At 49.0% G+C, this 21,402-nt stretch overlaps 1 protein-coding gene across 1 annotated transcript; it reads left to right on the top strand.

Annotated features, from left to right (window-relative positions):
• Nucleotides 1-1,137: 1,137 nt before the first annotated feature.
• On the top strand, nucleotides 1,138-20,992 carry LOC104458759 (calsequestrin-2; the record flags this gene model as incomplete). Its single annotated transcript, XM_010079998.1, has 6 exons — nucleotides 1,138-1,565; nucleotides 14,980-15,064; nucleotides 16,540-16,640; nucleotides 18,823-18,934; nucleotides 20,320-20,393; nucleotides 20,862-20,992. Coding segments are annotated over exons 1-6 (737 nt in total), but the record flags the coding sequence as incomplete, so codon positions are not given.
• Nucleotides 20,993-21,402: the final 410 nt, after the last annotated feature.

Genomic DNA, 21,402 nt, shown 5'->3' with positions numbered 1-21,402 from the left:
CCAGCAGATCCGCGTCAGCCCCAGTGCTGGCCCGTGGCCATCTGGCCTGCCTCCGCCTGCCTGTCGCTGCCAGTCACGGGGCAGCGGTGACAGCCCGGTCAGAGGAGGGGAAGGGGTGAAAGGCTGTGCCAGGGGGCTGTTCTCCTCCAGCAGCACGGTGCAGGTGAGACAGGAAAGCGGCTGCCGGTGCTGAGCTCTTGGGGAAGGCGGAACTGGTCATTGTTGCCAGGAAATGAAGAGGAAGGAATATGTGGGAGCACTTGCTGGGAAATGGAACAGGACTGTGAGAAAAAAGGTCCCTCCAGGCCAACTGGCAGGTCGCAGGAAGGGAGGACAGCAGCGATGATAACATCTGTCCATCGTCTTGAGGAGAGCCCTGCCTCCTGCTCCAAGACATCAGCCTGGGCATGTGCCTTATTTCATCCCTCTTAGTATGATAAGGTTTTAACCACTCAATGTGTGGGGCTCAGTAACTGCTGTGGGCATGGGGGGTTGCAATGTAAGCTACTCTCTGCTTTGAGATTACAGGTCCAAGGGCCAGCAATTCTCCTGGTACCCCACAAGCAGAGAAGGTGCTTCGGAAAAGACGTTGAATGTCAACCAGCAACCCCGGCTGATGCGCCAGGCAGGAGGAGGAGGGAGTCCCAGGAGTGCTCACCTCCTTTGCTGCTGAGGAAACAGGACTTTTCCTCTAGTCGTGCAGATGAGGCTCTGAAACCCTTTAATCCGAGATCTGTTATCCAAAGCCTAATCACTGCGATGCCCAAGGGTTTACAAGGAGAGGTACCCTTATTAAAAAATACAGTAAATACCTTCTATTTTTGTTAAGCCCTAGTAGGACAGGCTGTGCCTTGGTTCACTGTACGCGTGAAGCCTGTCGCTTCTCAAACCCTGCCTGCGTATTCCCAGCATCGACATCTTCCACGCCCTCCCTCTTGCTCGCTCCCTCTCTCTCAGATGATGCAGAGTGCCAGCAAGTCCCTCAATGGTGTCATATCTGTCCTTTTTATTCATTGCAGGGTTTATTTTTAGCTTGAAACAACTGCTTCCTAAAAATGGAGTTCCTAATGACACGGGAGCTGGACACAGCTATGTAAGGTATCCAGGGCTTGGCCTGACAGCTTCTCCCGTCTGTCTCTTTGTTGTGAGCCCAGGACAGCAAAGTTTGCTGCTCCCCACCAGCCTTGCAGCGTTTGGACTGATCACTAAGGAGCCAGCAGAAAGAGAAACTTCGTTCGAACTTCACCTGGAGCCTTTGGTCTCCCCCCCTTCCCAAATTAAGAAGGAGGGGGACGTTTACCCGCCCTCCACTGCACTCCAAAGGCTCCCCTATGAAGGCGACTTGCTGGATCCTGGCAGGTTTTTACCTGCTTTTCTGCTGTAAGGCAGAAGAAGGACTGAATTTCCCCACTTACGATGGGAAAGACCGAGTGATCGACCTGAATGAGAAGAACTACAAGCAGGCCCTGAAGAAGTATGACATGCTCTGCCTGCTCTTCCACGAGCCTGTGAGCTCTGACAAGGTGTCCCAGAAGCAGTTCCAGATGACAGAGATGGTCCTGGAGGTAAGCACCGCTGCGTGTCCCAGCCGAGGTCAATACCACAGCACTGCTTGGAGCTGTGGAGAGGAGCCACAGGACGGGACAGTCAAAGGGTCTTGTGCAGTGAGGGGTTGAGCACCCAAAAGTTTGGGTTTGTTAATTTGGATTTGAGTTAGCCCCTGAGTTCTGTGAAGCCCAGGAAAAAGCCTCTTTTGTGCTCTTCTGAGTTGTTTGCTGGGAAACAGTCTTTCTGGATTGTGCATCAGAAACCCAAGCAATTGCAAGTAACCTTGCAAATCTCAGCAACGTGAACTCAGATCAGCTGAGCTTTCCCAAATCTCAGCAAAGACCTGAGTCTGTAGTCTGAAATTTTTAGATCCTTTCTCATTCTGTGGAAGCTAGTATACCCCTTGTATTCTGGATTCAGTCCCATTTCCTATCCCACTAGGAGCAATCAGCCAAGAAGCCTTTCCAAACTGTGCTGCAAACAGGCATCCTAGCTCCCCATCTCAAAGGCTCCACGTTGGCGCAGCATTAAATCCTTTTTTGTTTTTCTGACACTTGGTTGCCCACTTGGAATCAGGCTGTAGCTGCTTGTTAATGCAACCATTCACTTCTGTGCTGGAAAAAAAGTGCTGTTAATTCTTTGGTGAAAGAATGATTAATTAATCCTCAGTAAAATTAATAATGGTAAAAATTACGAAGTAGATTCATAGCATTCTTTCTTATAGTGTACCTGTGATCTAAGGAATCATACAGCAAAAAGCCTGCATTGCTAGGTGCTTGTTTCATACCAGTGGCTTACAAATATTCCCTCTTAACTAAAAGACATGTTTGTAAAGAAAGTGAGAATTGCTGGAGAAACACATAAGCTTTATTTATCAGATCCAGTGAGAAAATGCATTGCACCCCTAGGAGTAAAGCAAATGTGAAGTGGAAAATACACTTGCTGAGGTCTAGGACCTGTAAAAGTCCGATGCCAAGTTCAAAGTCTACAGACCTCCTCAGCAAGCCTGACAAGAAGAAAGAGTCAAAAGCTAACCAGATTTTACTCACCTGTCAGGAAACAGTTACTTGCTGCAGGTGAGCAATCAAATAACATTTGGCAAAGAAAAGAAGAAATAATGCTGGAACTCCAGTTGAAATGTTTATGGTTGGTATTATAAATGCATTGTTATTTAATAGGATAGCTATTTTGTGCTCAATAGATGGTACATGGTTACTAAATACATATTTATAGAAACCTGACAGAAGCAGGTATCTGTTGTGTACTATCAGTTTTAGTCCCCATGACACCTATACTCACATTAACAATCAGCCATATCAAGGGTACAATGGCTACGGTACAATCTGGCTTAAAGCTTTTATTTTGCAGGATTTGATTCAGCAGTGAGTACATTAGCTTAGGACTCCAGCGATTTGGTTTCCAATTGCCTCTCTGGCGTGGACTTATTAGGTGACCTTGGGCAAGAGACTGAGGATTAGATCCTCAACAGATTTTACATAATTGCAGTGCTCCCAGTCCACTAATGGTCAGCCACCAACTAACTGTGCCACACAGCAACCGGCACTTGTGGCTTTGACCTCAACATTTCCCAAGCACTTGCAACACTGATTCAGTGCATGTCTTGAAGTTTCACAGTCCCTCCCTGGACTGGCAACTGCAGCAGCAGCAATCTGACAGTCCAAGCACAAGAGCAATCTGCAGGTTGAGCACTCCTTTGCCTCTGTCACCTGAAGGAATCAGATGAAGAGAGGGTCTCGGAAGGCAACACAGGAACACAGAACACAGCCCAGCAAGGTGTTGGTGCTTCCAATTTCTGTACTAAGTCAATCACGGGAGCACTCACAAAAGGAGTGGGCAAGCCAGGTTGTAATCTGCTCTGCCTTGTGACAGCATTCACCTCCCTCCCCTTAAACCATAATGTGTTGTGCTGGGGGAGTCACTCTCAATCTCCCCTGCCAGAGCTCATCCAGCTGTGGGACTTCACCACATGTTCACCAGGTCAGGGAGAGGGAAAGAAATGGCTGCAGTGGCTCCATGGCTGAGGAGTGGAGCCATTCACCCGGGAGATGAACTGCCTGGGATGGGTCTCCCTGAAGGCAATCAGCAGCTGAACCCAGCTCTCCCGTAATTTGAGCAAGTACTCAGAGCAGTGAGCTGGGTAGGCACAGGAGCAGTGACAGGGACTCTCCTTCCAGCCAAACCTGGGAAAAGTTCACTCAGGAAAGCTTTATGTATCTAATTTCAGTAAAGAGTTCAGGGCTCTGAGTGCTGAAGGTCCTTTATGCCTGAAATAAGGTATCTAAGAGGCAAGCACTCCAGCCCTCGCTATTCCCTGCCAGCCAGCCTGGGGGGTTCTCGACATCGTGTTTTTCTGTCTTACTGCACTGAGAATTTACCTGCTGACACACAAGAAGTGCTGCTTCCACAGAGTAGAAAACATCATAACCTTAGCCTCCCTTACGTAAAATGGCACTGACCTCCATCATGAGGAATAATAGGGAGCCTTAATCCAAAACACAGGCAGGTTTGGAGCTAAGCAAAGATCTGAACTGTGTGATTACATCCTATTGACTGACAAACGTGAGTATGTGTGCACATGGCAGGGAATGGGCTTAATGGATGTTAAGTCCATAAAACCCCTGAAGAGTCCACCCTTTCTATTTCTCCCACATGTACCTTATAGAAATTTATAACTGCAAAGACCTGAAGAAATACCTTAGACACCAAGAAAAGGAGAGATCCAGCATGGGGGTTTTTTTTTGAAATGTGTAGCTTGTGGTCAGTAACAAGCTCTAACTGGGCCTTCTCACATGACTGAGGAGCATGAGAGGGTCTCTCCTACCTGGGTCCTTTGGTATCTGACAGGGGTTGAGCTCACTTGGCAACATTTCCTTCTTTCAGGGCACTTCAGTCTCTTCCCTTCCAAGTCTTTGCTCTTCATGAAGCTTGCAATAACTTTGTTATGCCTGAGACCCCTGACTGCAGAAAATTTGGCTGAAAAGGGCCAACAGCCAGAAAAATTATTAGAGGAGGCAGCTGACAGACAAACCTGAGGGGAGAGACATGAGAATAACAAGGGTCTTATACCTTTAGGAAATCAAGCTGAAAACCTGGCAACACATAAATTGAAGGACATATTTAAGGACTTTACCAGACAATAACAGCAGACTGAGGAGAAAGTGATATGATAGGAAAAATTTCCTTCCCAGGACAGAAGCCCAGCATGCAGGACTCGCTGACACTGCCAATGCTCAGGGTACACACCAACCACCACCAGAAAAGGGATGCCATCGTTAAGCTGGTATTACAGTAGGACACCCCACACAGGGGTCTTCAGCTCCCCACACCCAGGTATACTGGGAACCCTCACCAGATAGCCATGGACCCCAGTGTCCCTCTCCAGTTCAGAAAGGGAAAAAGGTGAAGACCATCAAGAAGCAGTCCTGACAGCTCCTGCCACCTACACTGCTGGGTGCTACCTGGTGGGAACAGGGTCTGGAGACAGGGTCCAGGGAGAAACAGCAGCTTCTATGGACCATCCCTTGTGCATGGCAACAGGTCCAAGGATGGCAGTGCCAGCCCCTCAGCTGGGGTTGTTGGGTTAGTCTGTTAGAAAAATAGTTAAAGCAATGTCTGGAGATGCAGCTGCCTACTGCTTTCTGGCTAAGGTGGAAAAGGGTGGAGGAAGGATTGTAATAAGACAACAAAGGGCAAAGACAGCATGAGCACAGGCTGCTGCACAGCTCAGGTTAAAGCGCTCTTCTCCCTTGCTTGCCTTTCTCCTATGACCCCACTCTGCACCACTGACTACTGGAAAGCTTGAGTGGGGAAAAGCCTCTGTACAGGGCAGTGCCAGAGGGTGAACCAGGCAGTCCCAGAGCTAACAGTAGCTATTCCTACTCTGTGGCGATGTTTACAAGATCCCTGCATGCCCCGTGAGGTAAGCACAGTGAAGAAACGGACAAAACAGCCAGACACAAAGCTTCATAGTAAGTATTTAACAGACAAGTTAGAAAAAAAGCTACTTGTCCTATAAAGTCTCAGCTTCAATGAAGTAGGGACAAAAGAGGAAAATACAAAAGCAGTGAAGCTGAGAAATGCTGCTTTTCTTCTCTGTAGTTCCCCTACCGTATTTCATCCGGTCTCATACCACCGCTTCTCAGACTTTCTTCCCTCTCCCTTTCACCTCTGAATCTCCTAAGTACTGGGATAGTTTTGCTTTCCAGTGTGGCAGCCCCTGTCTCTGGGAATCATGTAACGAGTAATGAAGCAGTGGGTTAGGGGCTTTCCTTTGCACTTGAGAAGCTCTCTCCAGCAACTGAGGTTGTCTCACTACCATAGCAGGCTGCCTGCCGTGTACTCCATTAAACTCTCATCTGCTCAAACTTGCTCAGTCCTGGCTCCCCTGTCATTCTTCCCTTGTCATCTGTGTGCATGTGTAATATCCTTAAAAAAAACCCAAACCATTGGTCAAGCCCAGATATTTTAGGCCATTCAATGCAACGGTGTCTCTGGGCTGAAAATTCACGGAGAACTGCCCTAGAACAAATCAGTCTGATTAAAGGTAAAAGAAGAGGGATGTGGTATTCCTCTTTCTGGGATCAACTTGGCCTCTAGTGATAAATGGCAGAATAAAATTAAACTCCTTAACATATTTGGCTAATTCTGCCAGAGAAAATTACTCCTACAAACCTGGGGGCATGAGTCCATGAGATCACATTGCATAAGATCTCCCTCCCAGTGCCTAACCACAGCCAGTAGCTACCTCTGGCATGAGAGGGAAAGATACAGATTTTGAACCCAGTAAAAGGCTAGGGTTAAACTGGGTGTAAGGTCTGGCTCCTCCCAGTTCATCTGAGAGCAAGGATTTAATTTTCAAGTGTGGAAACTACTGAGGCTCCTCTCATGAGCTTCCAGATCAGGATGGAAAAACTGTTGCAAGATCACCTGGTTTTGGGGCAGTTCCACCCACCTGGTCTTGAAATCTCTTGAGAGCAGGTGGTTCCCATGAGAGTTCAGAGACAGGTAATACATAGCAAAAAGGCCTTCTTTGCTTCTGATGCAACACAGAAAAAAGGTTCACAAGTTTAGGTCTGTGCAGTTTAACCCAGAAATTCGTAGGAACCAGGAGATGAGATTCTAGTTTATCCCCATCTCTAGGCAGAGTATAAATATAAATATAAATATATGTAAATGTAAATGTGAAGGTAAAGATAAAAAGACAAAGATAAAGGTAAAGACAAAGATAAAGGTAAAGATAAAGAGAAAGATAAACTCAAGCCCTTTCTTTACGCACCCTTCTCTGTTTCTCAGACTCAGATTTCAGCCTTTTTCTTTGAAAATGGGCATGTTCATGAGACAGTGCCTGGGCTGGGTAGACATGCTATACAAGACGTGTTCAGTGAGTGCCACAGAAAGTGTCAGGTCTCTGGATCCCTACAGAACAAGTCCTCAGGGTGAGAGACAAGGCACACCTGGCTGGATAGGTATGTGCAGAAGCCTACAGTGCAAGTGCCTTGTACATACCTGTAATAAAAGAGGTGTTTTGGTTTCCATGGCTACTAAAGCAGTGGCTTTCACTATGGATAGGTTAATACAAAAATAAGGAAGGAAAGGAGAGAAAAGAAAAAAGTATGTGCTGGTTGGTTTGCCCTTTGAGACCATGTAAGTAGATGTCAATTCACGAACAGCCAGCAGAGAAAGAGCACTGATTTTTTAGCAGTAGCACCTAGGAGAATTTCACTCACTGCCCTGACAATCACAAAAACAAGTTACAATGAGCTCCCCGTTTTGCAGATGGACACATTAACATCCAGGAACAAGTATGGGATTTCAGTCGTTCGGTATAACAGTGACAGAAACAATTTCCAAGGCTGCTTTGTCTGTTTATTGCTCAGTTTTTTTCTTCAAAATCCCTCCATCAGTCCCCAGCAGCAAGTTTGGACTGGCTGCATGAGCAGCATCTAGCATAAGACCCCATTTTCAGTGCCACATTGGTCTTTGAAAGGAGGGGGGTGGTACTGACAGCTTCTCAGAGGAGAGACCAGCTGTGATCCCAGGGTCTAAAGAAACATAAGCTGACTTAATTCAGAGACCAATTTTTATGCATATGCCACCTGGAGACATGACAGATCCCTGTGAGCTTGGGTTCGCTTGCTGACCCAGTGCAAGGCCAGGTCTGCTTGGGCTTTGCAGGCTTCCTTGGCCCTGGAGCAAGGAGCTCTTCTCACTGTCCAGCTGGAGACCAGACAACCTCTGTAGGTGCCATGCAAGACCTTAAGCCACATGGAGACTCCTTCTGTATCACCGCTCCCTTCAGAAATGCAGTTGAGGAAAACATTGAAAAGCCCACCCTCTTAGGTGCTGGCCATCCTGCCACACTAGTCAGCTTTCCAAAAAAGTTCCCACGAGGGTTTCCCATGCCTTCCTGCCGGGCTGGTTCCCAGGAGGAAGGATCTCACTCTTGTAGAACTCTTGTATAATGAGGCGCCTTTGCCCCATCCTGCTTGGGGGGCCTCAAAAGGTCTAGCTTGAGATCGCATTTGCCTACTCAGTGGACATGTGTGGTGTTATTGTTATCATTTCGTGTTCTGTGTCCCGGACCTTGACATTTCTCAGGAGCCTGCCCGCGGGCTGGGGCAGCTGTTGCTCCGCCAGGCAGGCTGGGTACGGTGACCATGCCATGCTCACCCACCATGACCTTACCTGAGAGCTTTGTCTGTCAGTGCCCTTCATCTAAAACCAAACAAATCAAAGCCCGTGACTGCCCTTCTTCAATCCTGAGCTTCATTTGTGGGGAGAGCAGAAAGGGGATATGACAATTCTCTTTATATACCCAAGGGGGAGATGAGCTATTTAGACGCAAAGCCTGAGGACAAATGGGTTATGAATAAACCAGGTCTGGAAACTAGGAAGTCCCTAATCACCAGAGGAGGAAGATGTCAAGGGAAGAACAGCCCAAAAAGTTTTAAATGGACATTGACCAGGTTGTGACAGAGATTGAATGACATGGTCCCTGGTTTGATAACCGAAGATGTCCTTTTGCAGCCTCTGTCACTAAATGACAGGCACCCAGGCAAGGAATCCACGGGACAGGAAAGAGGTGACTTAGCAAAGTCCAAGGTCTCCTTTATTTTTTCTCCTTTGCACATTGGGATTTGCCTACATACATGAGACAAAACCTTGCCCAAGGAAATAGAACGAGCAGCGATGCTGAAGAACTCAGTTCCCTGGGGGTGCCGCAGAGCAGGCAGTTGCTCCTCCCCTCCCCATCGCCCCAGGACGGCCAGCACTCCCTCCTAACAGTGCTGATGGTGCTCATTCCTGCGCACTCTCTGGCACAGCTCTGGCAAAGGCCAGCTGCTGTACATGATACGTCCTTTTTCTGGGAACCCTGTCTGTCCCTGGCAGGAGACAGACCGCCGTCAGCCAGCGGACGTCTGACACCTCAAACCCTGCACAAAGCGGGCTGTGTGTTTTTTAAAGTTTTCCTCAGTTCTTATTTCTCTCTGCTCACTCTTTGGATAAAAGGCCTTTCTTATATCAAGGACCCCTCCATTCCCTCAGGGTCCCCCCTGGCTGATCCTTCCCGTGGATGCAGGGTGAGAGCTCCCTGGTCCCGCCTGCAGCATCCCGGGCTCTCCGGGGTTTCAGAGGCTCTGGCTCACACTCAGTTCCTGGGACCTGGAGGAGTAGGAATGACATGAGCAATGGTCTGCAGAGGTGAACGGGTTGAATATCAAGCATGCTTCCCTCCTCCAGCACCTACTGAAAAAGGAGCCAGCTTGTGCCCTGCGTGGGCTTCATGGCAGCATCCAGCCTTCGGTTTCAAAGCAGCCTCTCTGAGGCCAGCAAGAAAACAAGGCAGCGATGGCCTCACTTTTGTCAAGGACAGCCCCCAGATTGCACATCCTGTCTCTGTTTTGTCAAAAGGGAACTTAGTGAGGTGGCCTGTGGGCACCACCCCAGACCCCACAACCTGGTTCAGCACATGCAAGCGTGCATGCCTGCGTGCCCCAGGCTGTCCTCGGCATGCAAGCTGCCCAGCTGAGTCGGCAAAACATCTGTGATGCAGCGCCAGTGAGAACTGGCCAGGAGCAGCGGCAGGTGGCCCCTCTACCCGTGGGTGCTCGGTGGCATGGGCATTGGCCCCACTTAACTCACGGCTGGGGAGGCTGCGCTTTGGCTTACAAGCTCGCTAAAATTAGAATTGCCCAGTGTGGATAAAAATACAGCCCTAACTATGCAAAAACTTTAGAGAGGCAGCCAAAGAGCACATCGTATGTCTAACTGTGCTGAGCGGCTGCGCAGCAATTAAAGCCCCCGGGGCAGCGTTCTTTGAGCGTTACCTGTGAAAGCCACCTCCACAGGAATGACCTTTGGGTGTTCCATATTTGGGGACTTGCCTTTCAGTCCAAGGAGCAGCGACCTCCTTGGAGGGCAGGTTCAGCAACAAACGGCCCCTCTGGGCAGCTCAGGTGGTGGAAAAGGTGGGACCAATGTGCTCCCTTCCAGTCCGGCTGCCAGCAGGGTGGCTCCTCAAGCAGCAGCTGCTCAGCAGGGTTCTGCCCCTTCCCTTTGACCACCACGATGCTTCAGGACCTGTAATTTGCCAGTCTGAATTATGTAAGAAACCTAAATGTTGCTGGTGGAGTGTGCAAGGGGATGCTAGAGGAGACTACACAGCATTAGGAAGGAGAGATATTCCCCTCTGCTCTCCAACAAGCTGCCCACCAGCTCAAACAACAGAGAAGTCAACCATAGAGTGAAGGAATGAGTCCTGTGTAAGGATTCAAAGCTTTTGGAGAAATACCCTACACTTTTGCCATGTCCTTCTGATGTTACTGAAAATAAAAACCTGACATTTTTGGATATAAAATAATCATTATTACATCAACCAGGTTGTGACCATCAAGAAAAACTGCAGCTTTAAAGGGAGTAGGAGAGAAACAGCGGAGAAGTGTAGATTGCTTGAGGAACATTCCCTCATCATCTCCTGTTGCTCTCCTTCTTGCATTGCTTGAGTTTTGTTCTTCCACTGCTGACAACTAGGGAAACAGAAAGCTCCCCAAGCTTAAGAGAAGTTTACTCATGATGGCTCTCAGAGACCCAAATGTCCCCAGTGCCCTGCTTCCCAGCCTGAGTGGATGAGGAAGATGAACCTTACTGCTTGTGGGAGCTCCAAGACAGGTGCTAGAGAAGTGGGAAGACAATCCAGGCCACAGAGCCATAATGTCACTCCACAATGAAAACTGAACATGCTGAGACACCCACTGCTCCCATCCCCATTTGTAACACTCTCTGATGGATTTTGTCTGACATTTAGCAACAAAACTGACACCAAATGCAAGGTTTGGCACAATTAGTGTTGTCTGCACCTGGAATAGGAGCGTGGTCAGTCAGCTGCTGACACTTCTGCTGCTCTATAACCTAGAATGTGTGTGAATTTGAGATGTTCTGGCAGGGAATTGTTTCTTCATCCGCACTATTCAGACTGCCTGTAACTGTTGACACCATCCAAGATGAAGTGGTGCTTGCTTACTCGGTGGTACTCAAGGTTCACTTTGGGCTGGTACCTCTCACATACCCAGAGGGCCATGCACTGCCTCATGTTTACCCAAATTCAAGTATTGCTTATGGCTATTACCTGAGGGAAGTGGGAGAAAGGAGGAGTGCTTCCAAACTCACATCTCCCTTTTCCAAGGCCGCACAGGACGCAACCTGTGATCCTGCTGCTAGAAAATGTGCATTGGAATGGCTGCAAGTACATGAGAGGAACGCTGCAAAATGTGTGTTGGGATAAGAGATTACAAGCAACTGAGGTCTTTGCTCATGCACCAGCCAGCTCTGCCTGCCCAAAACTCCTGCTATACCTCAAGGACTCCAGTTCTTCCAGGGCAGTTTCTACCCTCCACCTCCCCATGCAGCTGTTGAAACTAAATTACTCACCATAGGGGCTGACACAAAGACAAGGGCTCTGGCTGGCCAAGACTTCAAGTGATACGAATTTAAAGGCAGGAGGAGGAGGGTGAGGGGGAGGGGCTGTGTTCTTACATTACAGCTGCCTCTATCCCAAGGTCCTGAGCCAAGAGGATTGTCAAGATTAGAAACACTATCTACATTCAAATCCCACTAGCATTATGGAATCATAAAATACTGTAAGGGGATATATAAATGCTTGATACTGTAATGAGTGGGGGGCAACTAGCCAAGCTGCTGTGCCTCTGGCATACTCTATATTTTGCTGCCTTGTGGGGTTCAAGCATAGGTGTGGGAATATGTCCTCGCCTAGGCACTGGTCAGACTCACTCGCTGCAGTAGAAAGCAAGAAAAGCACGGGCAGGAGTGATGTCCAGCCCTTGCATAGCTGGCACTTGAAAAAGCCACCATAGGTACTGACACCCTTCAAAGGTCTCCTGTCCCCAGGCACTGTGGAAAGCGTCTCACGTTGCATGAAGAGAGCACTGGTGCAGGACTCCAGTGCTCTGCAGGTGGGCACGGGCTGTACCACCCAACTCATTATCACATTAGCATGAAAGTCAGGCACTGTCACGTGTCGTCTCTTGGGATGGGCCTCTTCAGAGGAACACCTCCAAACACTCGTACCCACGGTACACACACCTCCTAGAGACAGTCTCTGTAGACATGGTCACACAAGCCCTGCCGCACCAGCAGGCACCCCTCCAGCTTTACTGTGACCTTTCCTCCCAAGCCCTTATGAAGCACACACTCCCCCAGTCTCACACAAAGAAGCTTTCATCCTGTCACCCACATTTTCTAGACACATTTGCCCTTTCTCAGCAAGCTCCCATTACCACAGCTATATGGCTGCACCCGCATCCCTCCAAAGAGCTACCTTGCGTACGCTGCATGCTGACATACATTACTCCCAATCAACACCTCCTCTCTCGCAAACATCCCTGCCCAATTTGCCTGTAGCAGGTGTTGCTGCTTTTCTGCACATTTCTGACCTTCTTCAAACACCCTCAAGAAACCCTAACCATCTCCTGTGTGCAGGGGTCAAGAACTATTCGTCTTAAACTGCCTTGACTCTGTCTAGCATATGGCTAACATAGCTGTAATTAAGTAGCTAGATCAAGTATGGACTGGACTGGACTGGACGTGACTGGACAGTCTTCTTCCCTTGGACTTTCTGTGTTTTACCTCTGGTGACAGGGCAGCCAGACGCTCAAACATTGCCTCTGAGGAACCTCTTGCTGGTCTACACAACTGCCCCAGTGCAGGAACTTGCTGACAATGTCCCCTAAAGATAATGATCCCACAGGCTCCATCCCTTTGTCCAGTAAAGGCAGATCCCCATAATGGGGAACAGAAAACAGCATTTCCCACTACTGCCTGCTTGCAGATGTCTGGGGAGCTCACAAGAGGTGTCCATCTCTCCCTGCATTATCAGGTACCAGCTGCTCTCAGGTGCTCTAACACGGATGGCCATGGCCTGAGCCAGGAGATGGGATACCAGACCCATCAGACCAGTGGTCAGATGTCTTATCAATGGATGTGCAAATACAGACCAGTGCTCTACTCCATTCAGGCAGTATCCCCTGTAACCCCGAGCCCTGAACGTGCAACCTCACCTTTATTCCAAAGCACTGGCAGAGAGTAAGGAAAGAACAGTGAGACCACGTGTTTCCTGCATACCACGGAGAACTCCTTTTGCCTCACACGGTGGCATTTCCTCCTAAAGACAATAGGCCAGGCACCGCAGGGGGATTAAAGTTGCAGTGGTGCTGTGATGCTGCAATGGTTGGTGAAGAATATGTCTTTCTGGAGGGCTTTGGGACAGGCCTGGGGACACTTATGTGGTGGAAAGGAGAAGACACCCACGTTCTCTATCACTCCCCTTTGCCCAAGCAAGGTCCCAGAGACCTGATTGCCAGGGTGCCTGCCATCTCCCCAATGATTTTGGGGAAGGGCTGGATGCTGCAAGGGTGGGGAGCTGGCTGGCCCCGTGACACCCCGGTGTGCTGGTGAGGGGGCTGCCCCACTGCTTTTGCTCCCCATTGCCTTTAATTGCCGCTTGCTCTCACAGTGGCCGGGTGCAGGCAGACTATTTATAGCAGGGGAGCCAAGGGGCCACACGGCCATGGGGACAGTGTCGCTGGGTGACATTCAAACCAGCTTTGAGCCCTGGGGGTTGTGCCAAAATGGGTCCTGGGGGAGGGCGTTCCTCATAAATCAGCCTGACATCCCTCTGGTCACTTTCCTTCTGCCTCCCTCCAGCTTCCCACTGCTGAGCCATGCCCTAATAGGGACATTCCTGTCCTGGAGGCCCCTGACACCTCATCGCCGTCACCCCCCTTCCATCCGGCAGTTTTGGGAGGGGAGACAGCATCAGAGGAATTTGTGGAGCAGGAAGGGAGAGGGAAGAGGAGGGGGCTCCTACAGCTGCTTGGGGGTCTTAGAGCATCCTTACCACCTTGTAGGGTCTCTGGTGTGCTTGTGGTGGGGCTAAGTCAGTCATCCGGTGAGTAGGGGGGCTCATTTCCCAGGGTCACTGCATCTCTACGGAGCCTGTCTGGAATTCACAGGGTCTCACTTGGGACCGCTCCCACCGCAGGGCACTTGCAGAGCGTCTCTCCTTTCCTCACGTATCTATTTTCACAAAACAGGCAGGAACTCGATATCTTCAAGAGGCCCCTTCTTCAAAAATGGTGGGAACAGGGAGCAGTGGTTTCCGAAGCTGTGAGGAGGCAAATGCGACCGTGGCTGGTATTAGGCTCATTTCTTCAGGAAAAAGAGGGGACCAGGAACTGAGGGACCAGGAACTGGGGGCCTGACTGAAGCCTGGACAGGAGACATGATTTAAAGCATTTCATAGGAGAAGGAACCACTTTTGCAAAGGCAGGATCCCTCTGCTTTATTTTGCTGAGTCTGCTTTGCCTACCCCATCACATGTGTGAAGGAAACATGATGCTGCAGTGCCCTGCATCTTCTCCAATTTGCAGCCTCTGCTGCCTGGCACAAAGCACTTCCAGAGTTAAAATGTCCATGGTGTCCACATGTCGTGCTCCCCCACAGGAGGCCACAGAGGCACAAGGGAGGAGATAGTGTTTGCTTTGTGCCAGTGGCACAGGTCTTTCTCCCAGACATGCCCACTGCTTTGATGTCCCCAGTTGGGCCAGGAGCCCTCTTCCAATGCTAGAATATCAAACAGCAGTTATCAAGCAGCACGTGGTGTCACCAGCAACCTCAGTGCTGTGACACAGTGGGAAGAAACCAAACCCTTGTGACCTCCAGGAAGGGTTATCTCAGTGGGGAAGCAGCATGTGACACATCCCACCCACTGGTGCTGTCCGAAAGCAGAATATGGGTCACCTGTGTCCATCATGCCATGCTAGCAGGGCATGACACCCTTTAGCTGCCCTGTGGTGTTAATGCTGCTAACACTGGGCTCTCTGGTTCCTCCCACAGCTGGCGGCTCAGGTCCTGGAGCCCAGGAGCATCGGCTTCGGGATGGTGGACTCCAAGAAGGATGCCAAACTAGCTAAAAAGCTAGGTGAGTCCCATAGCTGGTATCTCTGAAATAGCTTGGAGAGGATGTTGGAGTGATGCCCAACAGCCAGACCCGTAGAGGACAGCCAAATCCTTGTCACCTGGATGGGGAGGGTGATGGTGGCAATTGAACCCTGCCCACTGGTCCACCTCAACAAGGGCAGGATCAAGTTGAGGGGGTGAAGATGAGAGGGGTGAGCCAACACCTTTCCAGCAAAAAGCTTTCTGGCTGAGAGTGCCAAAACCAAACCAAACCAAGTAAAAAAGAAAGTCAATTCATACTATAGCAATGACAGGTTGGAAGCTCACAGCTTGCTCAGTAGAAACTGTTAGGTAGGAGTCATGGAGTAACTCCATGCTCTTCCTGCTCTTCCTGTCTGGTCTGACAGAGTGGCACAGAACCAAAACCTGCAGGGACATCACATAGGCCCCCAAATGTGACCAGCACCACGGCAGAGTGACCCCAAGCCACTAATGTGGGAGCCACAGCCTTGCAATTGTTTGGCAGCCAGGTGTCAACCCTTCCGGACTTGCTCCCCAGAGCAGAAGAGGAAACCTCCTGTAAAGGTGAAAGGCTGCTGCATTGCCCACCTTTGGAAACGGCTGCTTTCCAGGGACTGGTGATTCCTTCATATTTTAGCCCACAGCACAATATGGGAATACTATGGCACATAAATGCAACAGCACATAAATATACCACTAGACTTAAGGTCAGAGCTGTTTAAGCATACTGGACTGCATAGTGGACTGTAATTTTCTTTCCTAAATCAGAGGCTAAGTGTGCTGGTGGAAGCTAAACTAAAGCTGAGAGCTTCTGTGTCTCCAAGAAGGAACAAACTACCAACGTCCTTGACCCATGGTACCCTGCCATCATGCATTGCAAGAGCTTAGTGATGCTGATTTTGGAGACTCCACTGAGACGCTGTGGCAACCAGTCCTCAGTCCAGTGATATACCATTCAAATCTGCCAGCCTGCCATCTGTGACATCTCTGCCATAGGTTTCTAATGCTTTTGCCAAGGCTAGCTAAGCCACAGAGAGTTTGAAACTCGCTTTGGCTTCCAGCTTGCTGTTGATATTCACATAGTTCAGCCTTCTCCGGGCAGAGAGCACAGCCCGCATCAAAATCCATTTTCCATCTAGTGTCATGTTGTTCAAATTTGGGATGGGAGTTAGAGCCCAGTACTATTTACTGCAACATAGACAGCCAAGCTAAAACAAGTTCCTGGTGCAGAATTTTTCCAGCTGAGGCCAAACTGCGACCTGACTGGCTAGCACAACTTCTGGCTGAGGTTTGTCCCTTGTGCCATGAAACATAAATCAGGAGATTGCTTGGGTTGTTTCTAACTGGACCAACTCACTAAATTCGCTATTGTGTTTTCCCAGGAGGTGTTGCTAGAATAACAAGCAAGATATTCTGTAGTAAAAATGCTCTTAGTGACACGTTGACCTCATTATGTTTCCTATGTCCTTCTTGCAGGCTTGGTTGAAGAGGGAAGTCTCTACGTCTTTAAGGAGGAGCGGTTGATTGAATTTGATGGGGAACTGGCCACGGATGTCTTGGTGGAATTCCTCTTGGATGTAAGCACGGATAAGCTCAGAGCTAGATAAAGCCCCTCAGATAAGGCCTTGCAAATACTCACTTTGCTAAAAAACCCATGGGTTTATCTTTATTTGAAATGCCATCCCTGTTTGCTACACACTAGTAGAGATTACCTTCGCCAGCTTCCCAAGTACTTGTCTGACTGTGAGTTCCCAGGAAAGCTGGTACCTTTAAATGCCACCAACCATTTACATCTTAAAGACACTTTGCCCTGTTTCTTGTTTATGGAGTATTTGATTGGAAGCAAGCAACAATCCCTCATAATTAACTGCTAGTCACCCAGCTCAGTTAGCAAGCTGGCATGCAAACACTGCCATTTGTAAAATCTTTCCCTCTTTTTTTTTTTTTTTAAATAAGGGTTATTAACAAAAAACATCCAAGAACTAGCATTCCCATAGAGCAACTAAAACCAGCTCAATTCATTGAAAAAGGTATATGCTGCAAACTATTTGCCCATTTCTAGATGGAACCGCACAAACAAGGTAGTGTACCACTGGCTTTTCAGTGAACTTACCAAATGGCACCGCCACGAGTTAGAGAAGAACCTAGGATTTAGTGCTCTCAGGTCATTTTGTGCACAGGCAGAAATATGTACTAACCCTTGTGCCTAAATGCAAGAGAGATGGTGACTCCCTCATCACTGTGTTGCACTTCTCTGTACATTTTACTCCAACAGCCCGGAAACATGGTCTTTGCTTGGTACTGAAAACATTTTGCAGTGGCTTGGCTTTCCTTTGAAATGAGGCTCCCTTTATGAGCAGCCATGCAATAATGCGGATAAGGGACGCGGGGCAAGCAGCAGAGCTGGCAGCATTTGTTTCCCAGGGTGGCAGGTTGCCTAAATGGTGACCTGTGGTGCAGGAGTGACAGTGGAGAAAGGCACGTCTGGGGAAGAGAAACAGCTCCCCGGGACCTCAGCTAAGGCAATGCATCTGTGGCTGCATGCATCAGATACTGCAGCCAAAACACATATAACTGGCTTCAGGGACAGAAGCAGGCATCTTGCCCCACCCAGGAGGGCCATAGGCAGGGTAGGGCTTTGCTGTGACCCCAGCAGCTGTGGGATCCCTGGTTCCTGTGGCTCAGGCCACTACGGCAGCAGAGAGCTGCCCACGCTGCTCTGTACAGAGCAGAGGTACAGCCACACACCGGAGCATCACTCCCAAGGGCTGTGGTATAAGGCACTTTGTGAGGTTTTGTTTGCTGTGCTTTGCGGTATGCCGCTGAAAAATCATGTTCTGTAAACAAAGGAAGAGAGGAAGGATTTATGTTTGTGTGCTTTCCACTCAAGAGGAAAAATACCCAGCAAACCAGGGAAATAAAAACAAACACATCTCTGGTGCCTCGGCAGCCTGCTCTCAAAGGAAGACAAACCCAGAGGTCCTCTACTCCTCTGTAGGCTGTACAGAGGCCTACCTGCATCTTTTTTTTTTCTAGTGAAGCTACACCTGATTTACACCAGAATTGCTGGGCAAAATAATCAGAACAAATCTTTTCATCAGCAGTGGCTAGCTAGTTAAGAAAACAGAAACAAAGCTTAGACTAATGACAGGCTGAAGTAGCACGTAGGTCTTCCAACTTCCTCATCAACACTGTGATGTGTCTGGGGCCAAAGCATGGGTTTAACTCATGCTGCATAGGAGGATCAGTCAGGAAAATTCACATCCAGACTGTCTACTGCTCCAGAACATGGCTTGGCCACACTCTAGCATGCTGGTTTTAATGTTTTCTGAAAGCAAGTTCTTTGCAGTAAATTCTTCCAGCAAATCATAGTTAAAAACAAATATATCCATCCATCATTCACAGAAACTCACAGTCTCCATACCAGCCACTTTCAACCGCTCTCCCTTTTTCTCAGCTGCTCTAAAGCCAGTTGCAATTGCCACCCCTTTTCTCATACCACAGCAGCTCCCTCAGCATCCATTTGGGTTACCCAGACCTCTCTCAGCTTCCCTCTTTATGTTTCAACTTATGCAGTGAACCTACTAACAGCTCCCTCTGAAAGTGACCTGTATCTCTCAGTTCCCTGAGGAAGGGGTTTCCAGCAGCAGAGGAACTGGGTGACCTCTTTCTCCCCACTTAGGCTGCTAGTGACACACCCTGCCAGGCATAGGTTGGTGCTGCAAATCGTTGCGTTATCACATGCATTTGTCATGGCAGCTGCTAGAAGACCCCGTGGAGATCATAAACAGCAAGCTGGAGCTTCAGGCCTTTGACCAAATCGATGAGGAAATCAAACTCATCGGCTACTTCAAAGGAGAAGACTCTGAACGTAAGACGAATATGTTCCTCGCGGGGCTTGAAGCCTGGCTGGGGGTTGGGCATTGGTTCTTCTGCATGAACAATGAGAGCAGCGGGGTATAGGGCAGGCTGTGACAGTGCCAAAGCTGCTGGAGGATGAGGTGGGGTTGCAGGCAAGTTTGTGCTGTTGCTGTGCGTGAGCTCATTCCTACACCAACAGTGATGCCCCTTCTGCAAAAGAAGGGGGAAATTATCCAGGGTATCCTGAAGAAAAGTAAGTCTATCTCACCCAAAACTAGCTAAGGTTACAGTTACACTGGGTGAGCACCTGAAGGGAGCAAAGCTCCCCTTCTTTCAAGCAAAAGGTCAAAGAAAGAGGGAGGCAAAGAGAAAGAGGGACAGACACTAAATACTAACTTGGCAAAACATACAGCAGCAGTAAGCAGGACACCTTAGGGCAGCCTGTCAGAGGCAGTGACCAGTTTCTCCTTGCTGAACCCCAAGACTGAGAAGAGGCTGGTCCCATGCCCTGAGGGATGTGCAACTCAGTGACTATTCCAGGCAAAACCATAAGCTTTCACAAGTCTTGAGAAACTCTCACCCAAGACTCTCTTTGACAAGCCTGAGCTCCCCGAGTCCTCCCCCTGCTCTCTGGGAGGTGCCAGCAGCACACACCCCACACTTGCAAGGTTTACCTTTAGCAAAAAGACAGGTATTCTTACCCAAACGAGCAACATTTCACCAGGTCTGCTGCACCACAACAGCCCATCCACCTCGCCCTTCGGCTTTCTCACCTGCTCCAAATGGGCTGCAGGGCAGCTTGGGCCCGGCTGTGCCCCCATTGAGTAATAAGTATTTTGAAGAAAGGTGGGAAATACCTGTTGTAAAGAGCTCCCGCCAGGCTGAGAGCACCGTTCCTGACCCCAGCTGAGGACCTGATACCAGTAACAATGAAAACATCCCTTACCCCTCCTCCTGCAGCAGAAGGAGCATGCATAATCATGCTTGGTGACTGTTTAGGGAATGGCAGCAATCATTAATGCTGGAGCAACTCCATGTATTTCCCAGGCTGAACTACTGCATGTGCAAGGTGGCAGCTGCAAACACCCTTAACAACAGGCTGGAGTTGTAACCCTGGACCTGGTTTGCAGGGCTGCTGACTTCAGCCCCAGTCAAGTGTGGCATGCAGGGATCTATAGTTTTCCTGAGCACTGTGGGACTGCACAACATGTGTCCTGTTTGCTCCACGTGAAATGGTCCTTGTTTGTAAACACTGGAAGGGTGGACAAAACAGTGCCATTATCTGATGCATTTTGCAATAATTTATATTTGTTCTTCCCTAGTGCCTTCTGCGAGGATCAGAGTGTGGCCAGCTGCCTGCGAAATCTTTTCTTCATTCCCCTTTTCTCTTTCCAGATTACAGGGCATTTGAAGAAGCCGCTGAACACTTCCAGCCATACATCAAGTTCTTTGCCACCTTTGACAAAGGGGTAAGCACCCACAGACCTCACCGTGGGAGCTCACAGCCTCTACCACCTGTTTTCCAGAAGCTCAGGATGCTCCCAGATTTCATATCTGGCTCCAGCTTCTCATTTTCAGTGTTTCTATAATTTGTGGTATTGATGCCCACTTCTGGATTTGGCCCTGTCACAAGTCAAAAGCCATTGCTGCAGTGTGGAGGTAGGTCCCGGTCTGGGTTTGGAAATCAGCCCCTTTAGGTTTGCAGGACCTTGACTCTGGCCTTGCTCCACCCCAGTACTTGAGACCAGTAGTGTAGAGAGCATCAGTGTTTTTCTTAACCAAGGAAAGATCTATTCATATTTTGCTGGCCACCCCTAAGAGGGCGTGCTCTGAAAGACAGCAAGCACCTTGACCTCAGGTCTGCCGCCAGGAGAAACTCTGGGTAGGCAAAGAGGCATGTCGCACTCACTCACCTCTGACCATCTGCACTGCAACAGGTTGCCAAGAAGTTAGGTCTGAAGATGAACGAGGTGGACTTCTATGAACCATTTATGGATGAGCCTGTTCACATCCCTGATAAGCCTTACACAGAAGAGGAGCTGGTTGAATTTGTGAAGGAGCACAGAAGGTACGTAGCATACAGGATGCTCCTGGCCATGGGAAGCCAGGAGAATGGGTAAAGGTATCTGACATTGCAGGCTTGCCCCTTTAGGGCATCCCTCTCAGTAAAAATTAGGATGATGACCACCTTTTGGTGATCTGATGACTCATGTTTGAGATTTTGGCTGTTCTTTTCCCACTCCTACTATCTGTGCTACAATCAGAGCCCAACACCATGGGGCTGTGACAACACAGCTTTCCTCCTCCTCCCCAGTTAGCCTTCCCTCAAAGAGCAGGGAGGCTTGCAGACAGTGGAAAGTGGGAAGCTTGCCATGTTTGCCCATGCTTTTAATTTAGGTCTGTACAGAAAATGATCTTTCCCAAGGCATCTCAAGCCAAAACCTAATTCTGTCCAACTTCTTCCCCAAAACAGCCTCA

This window comes from Pterocles gutturalis, unplaced genomic scaffold, assembly GCF_000699245.1.
Source record: "Pterocles gutturalis isolate BGI_N339 unplaced genomic scaffold, ASM69924v1 scaffold43204, whole genome shotgun sequence".
Taxonomy (NCBI): domain Eukaryota; kingdom Metazoa; phylum Chordata; class Aves; order Pterocliformes; family Pteroclidae; genus Pterocles; species Pterocles gutturalis.
The sequence above is the reverse complement of the archived record's forward strand: the minus strand, read 5'-3'. Positions and strand labels throughout refer to the sequence as shown.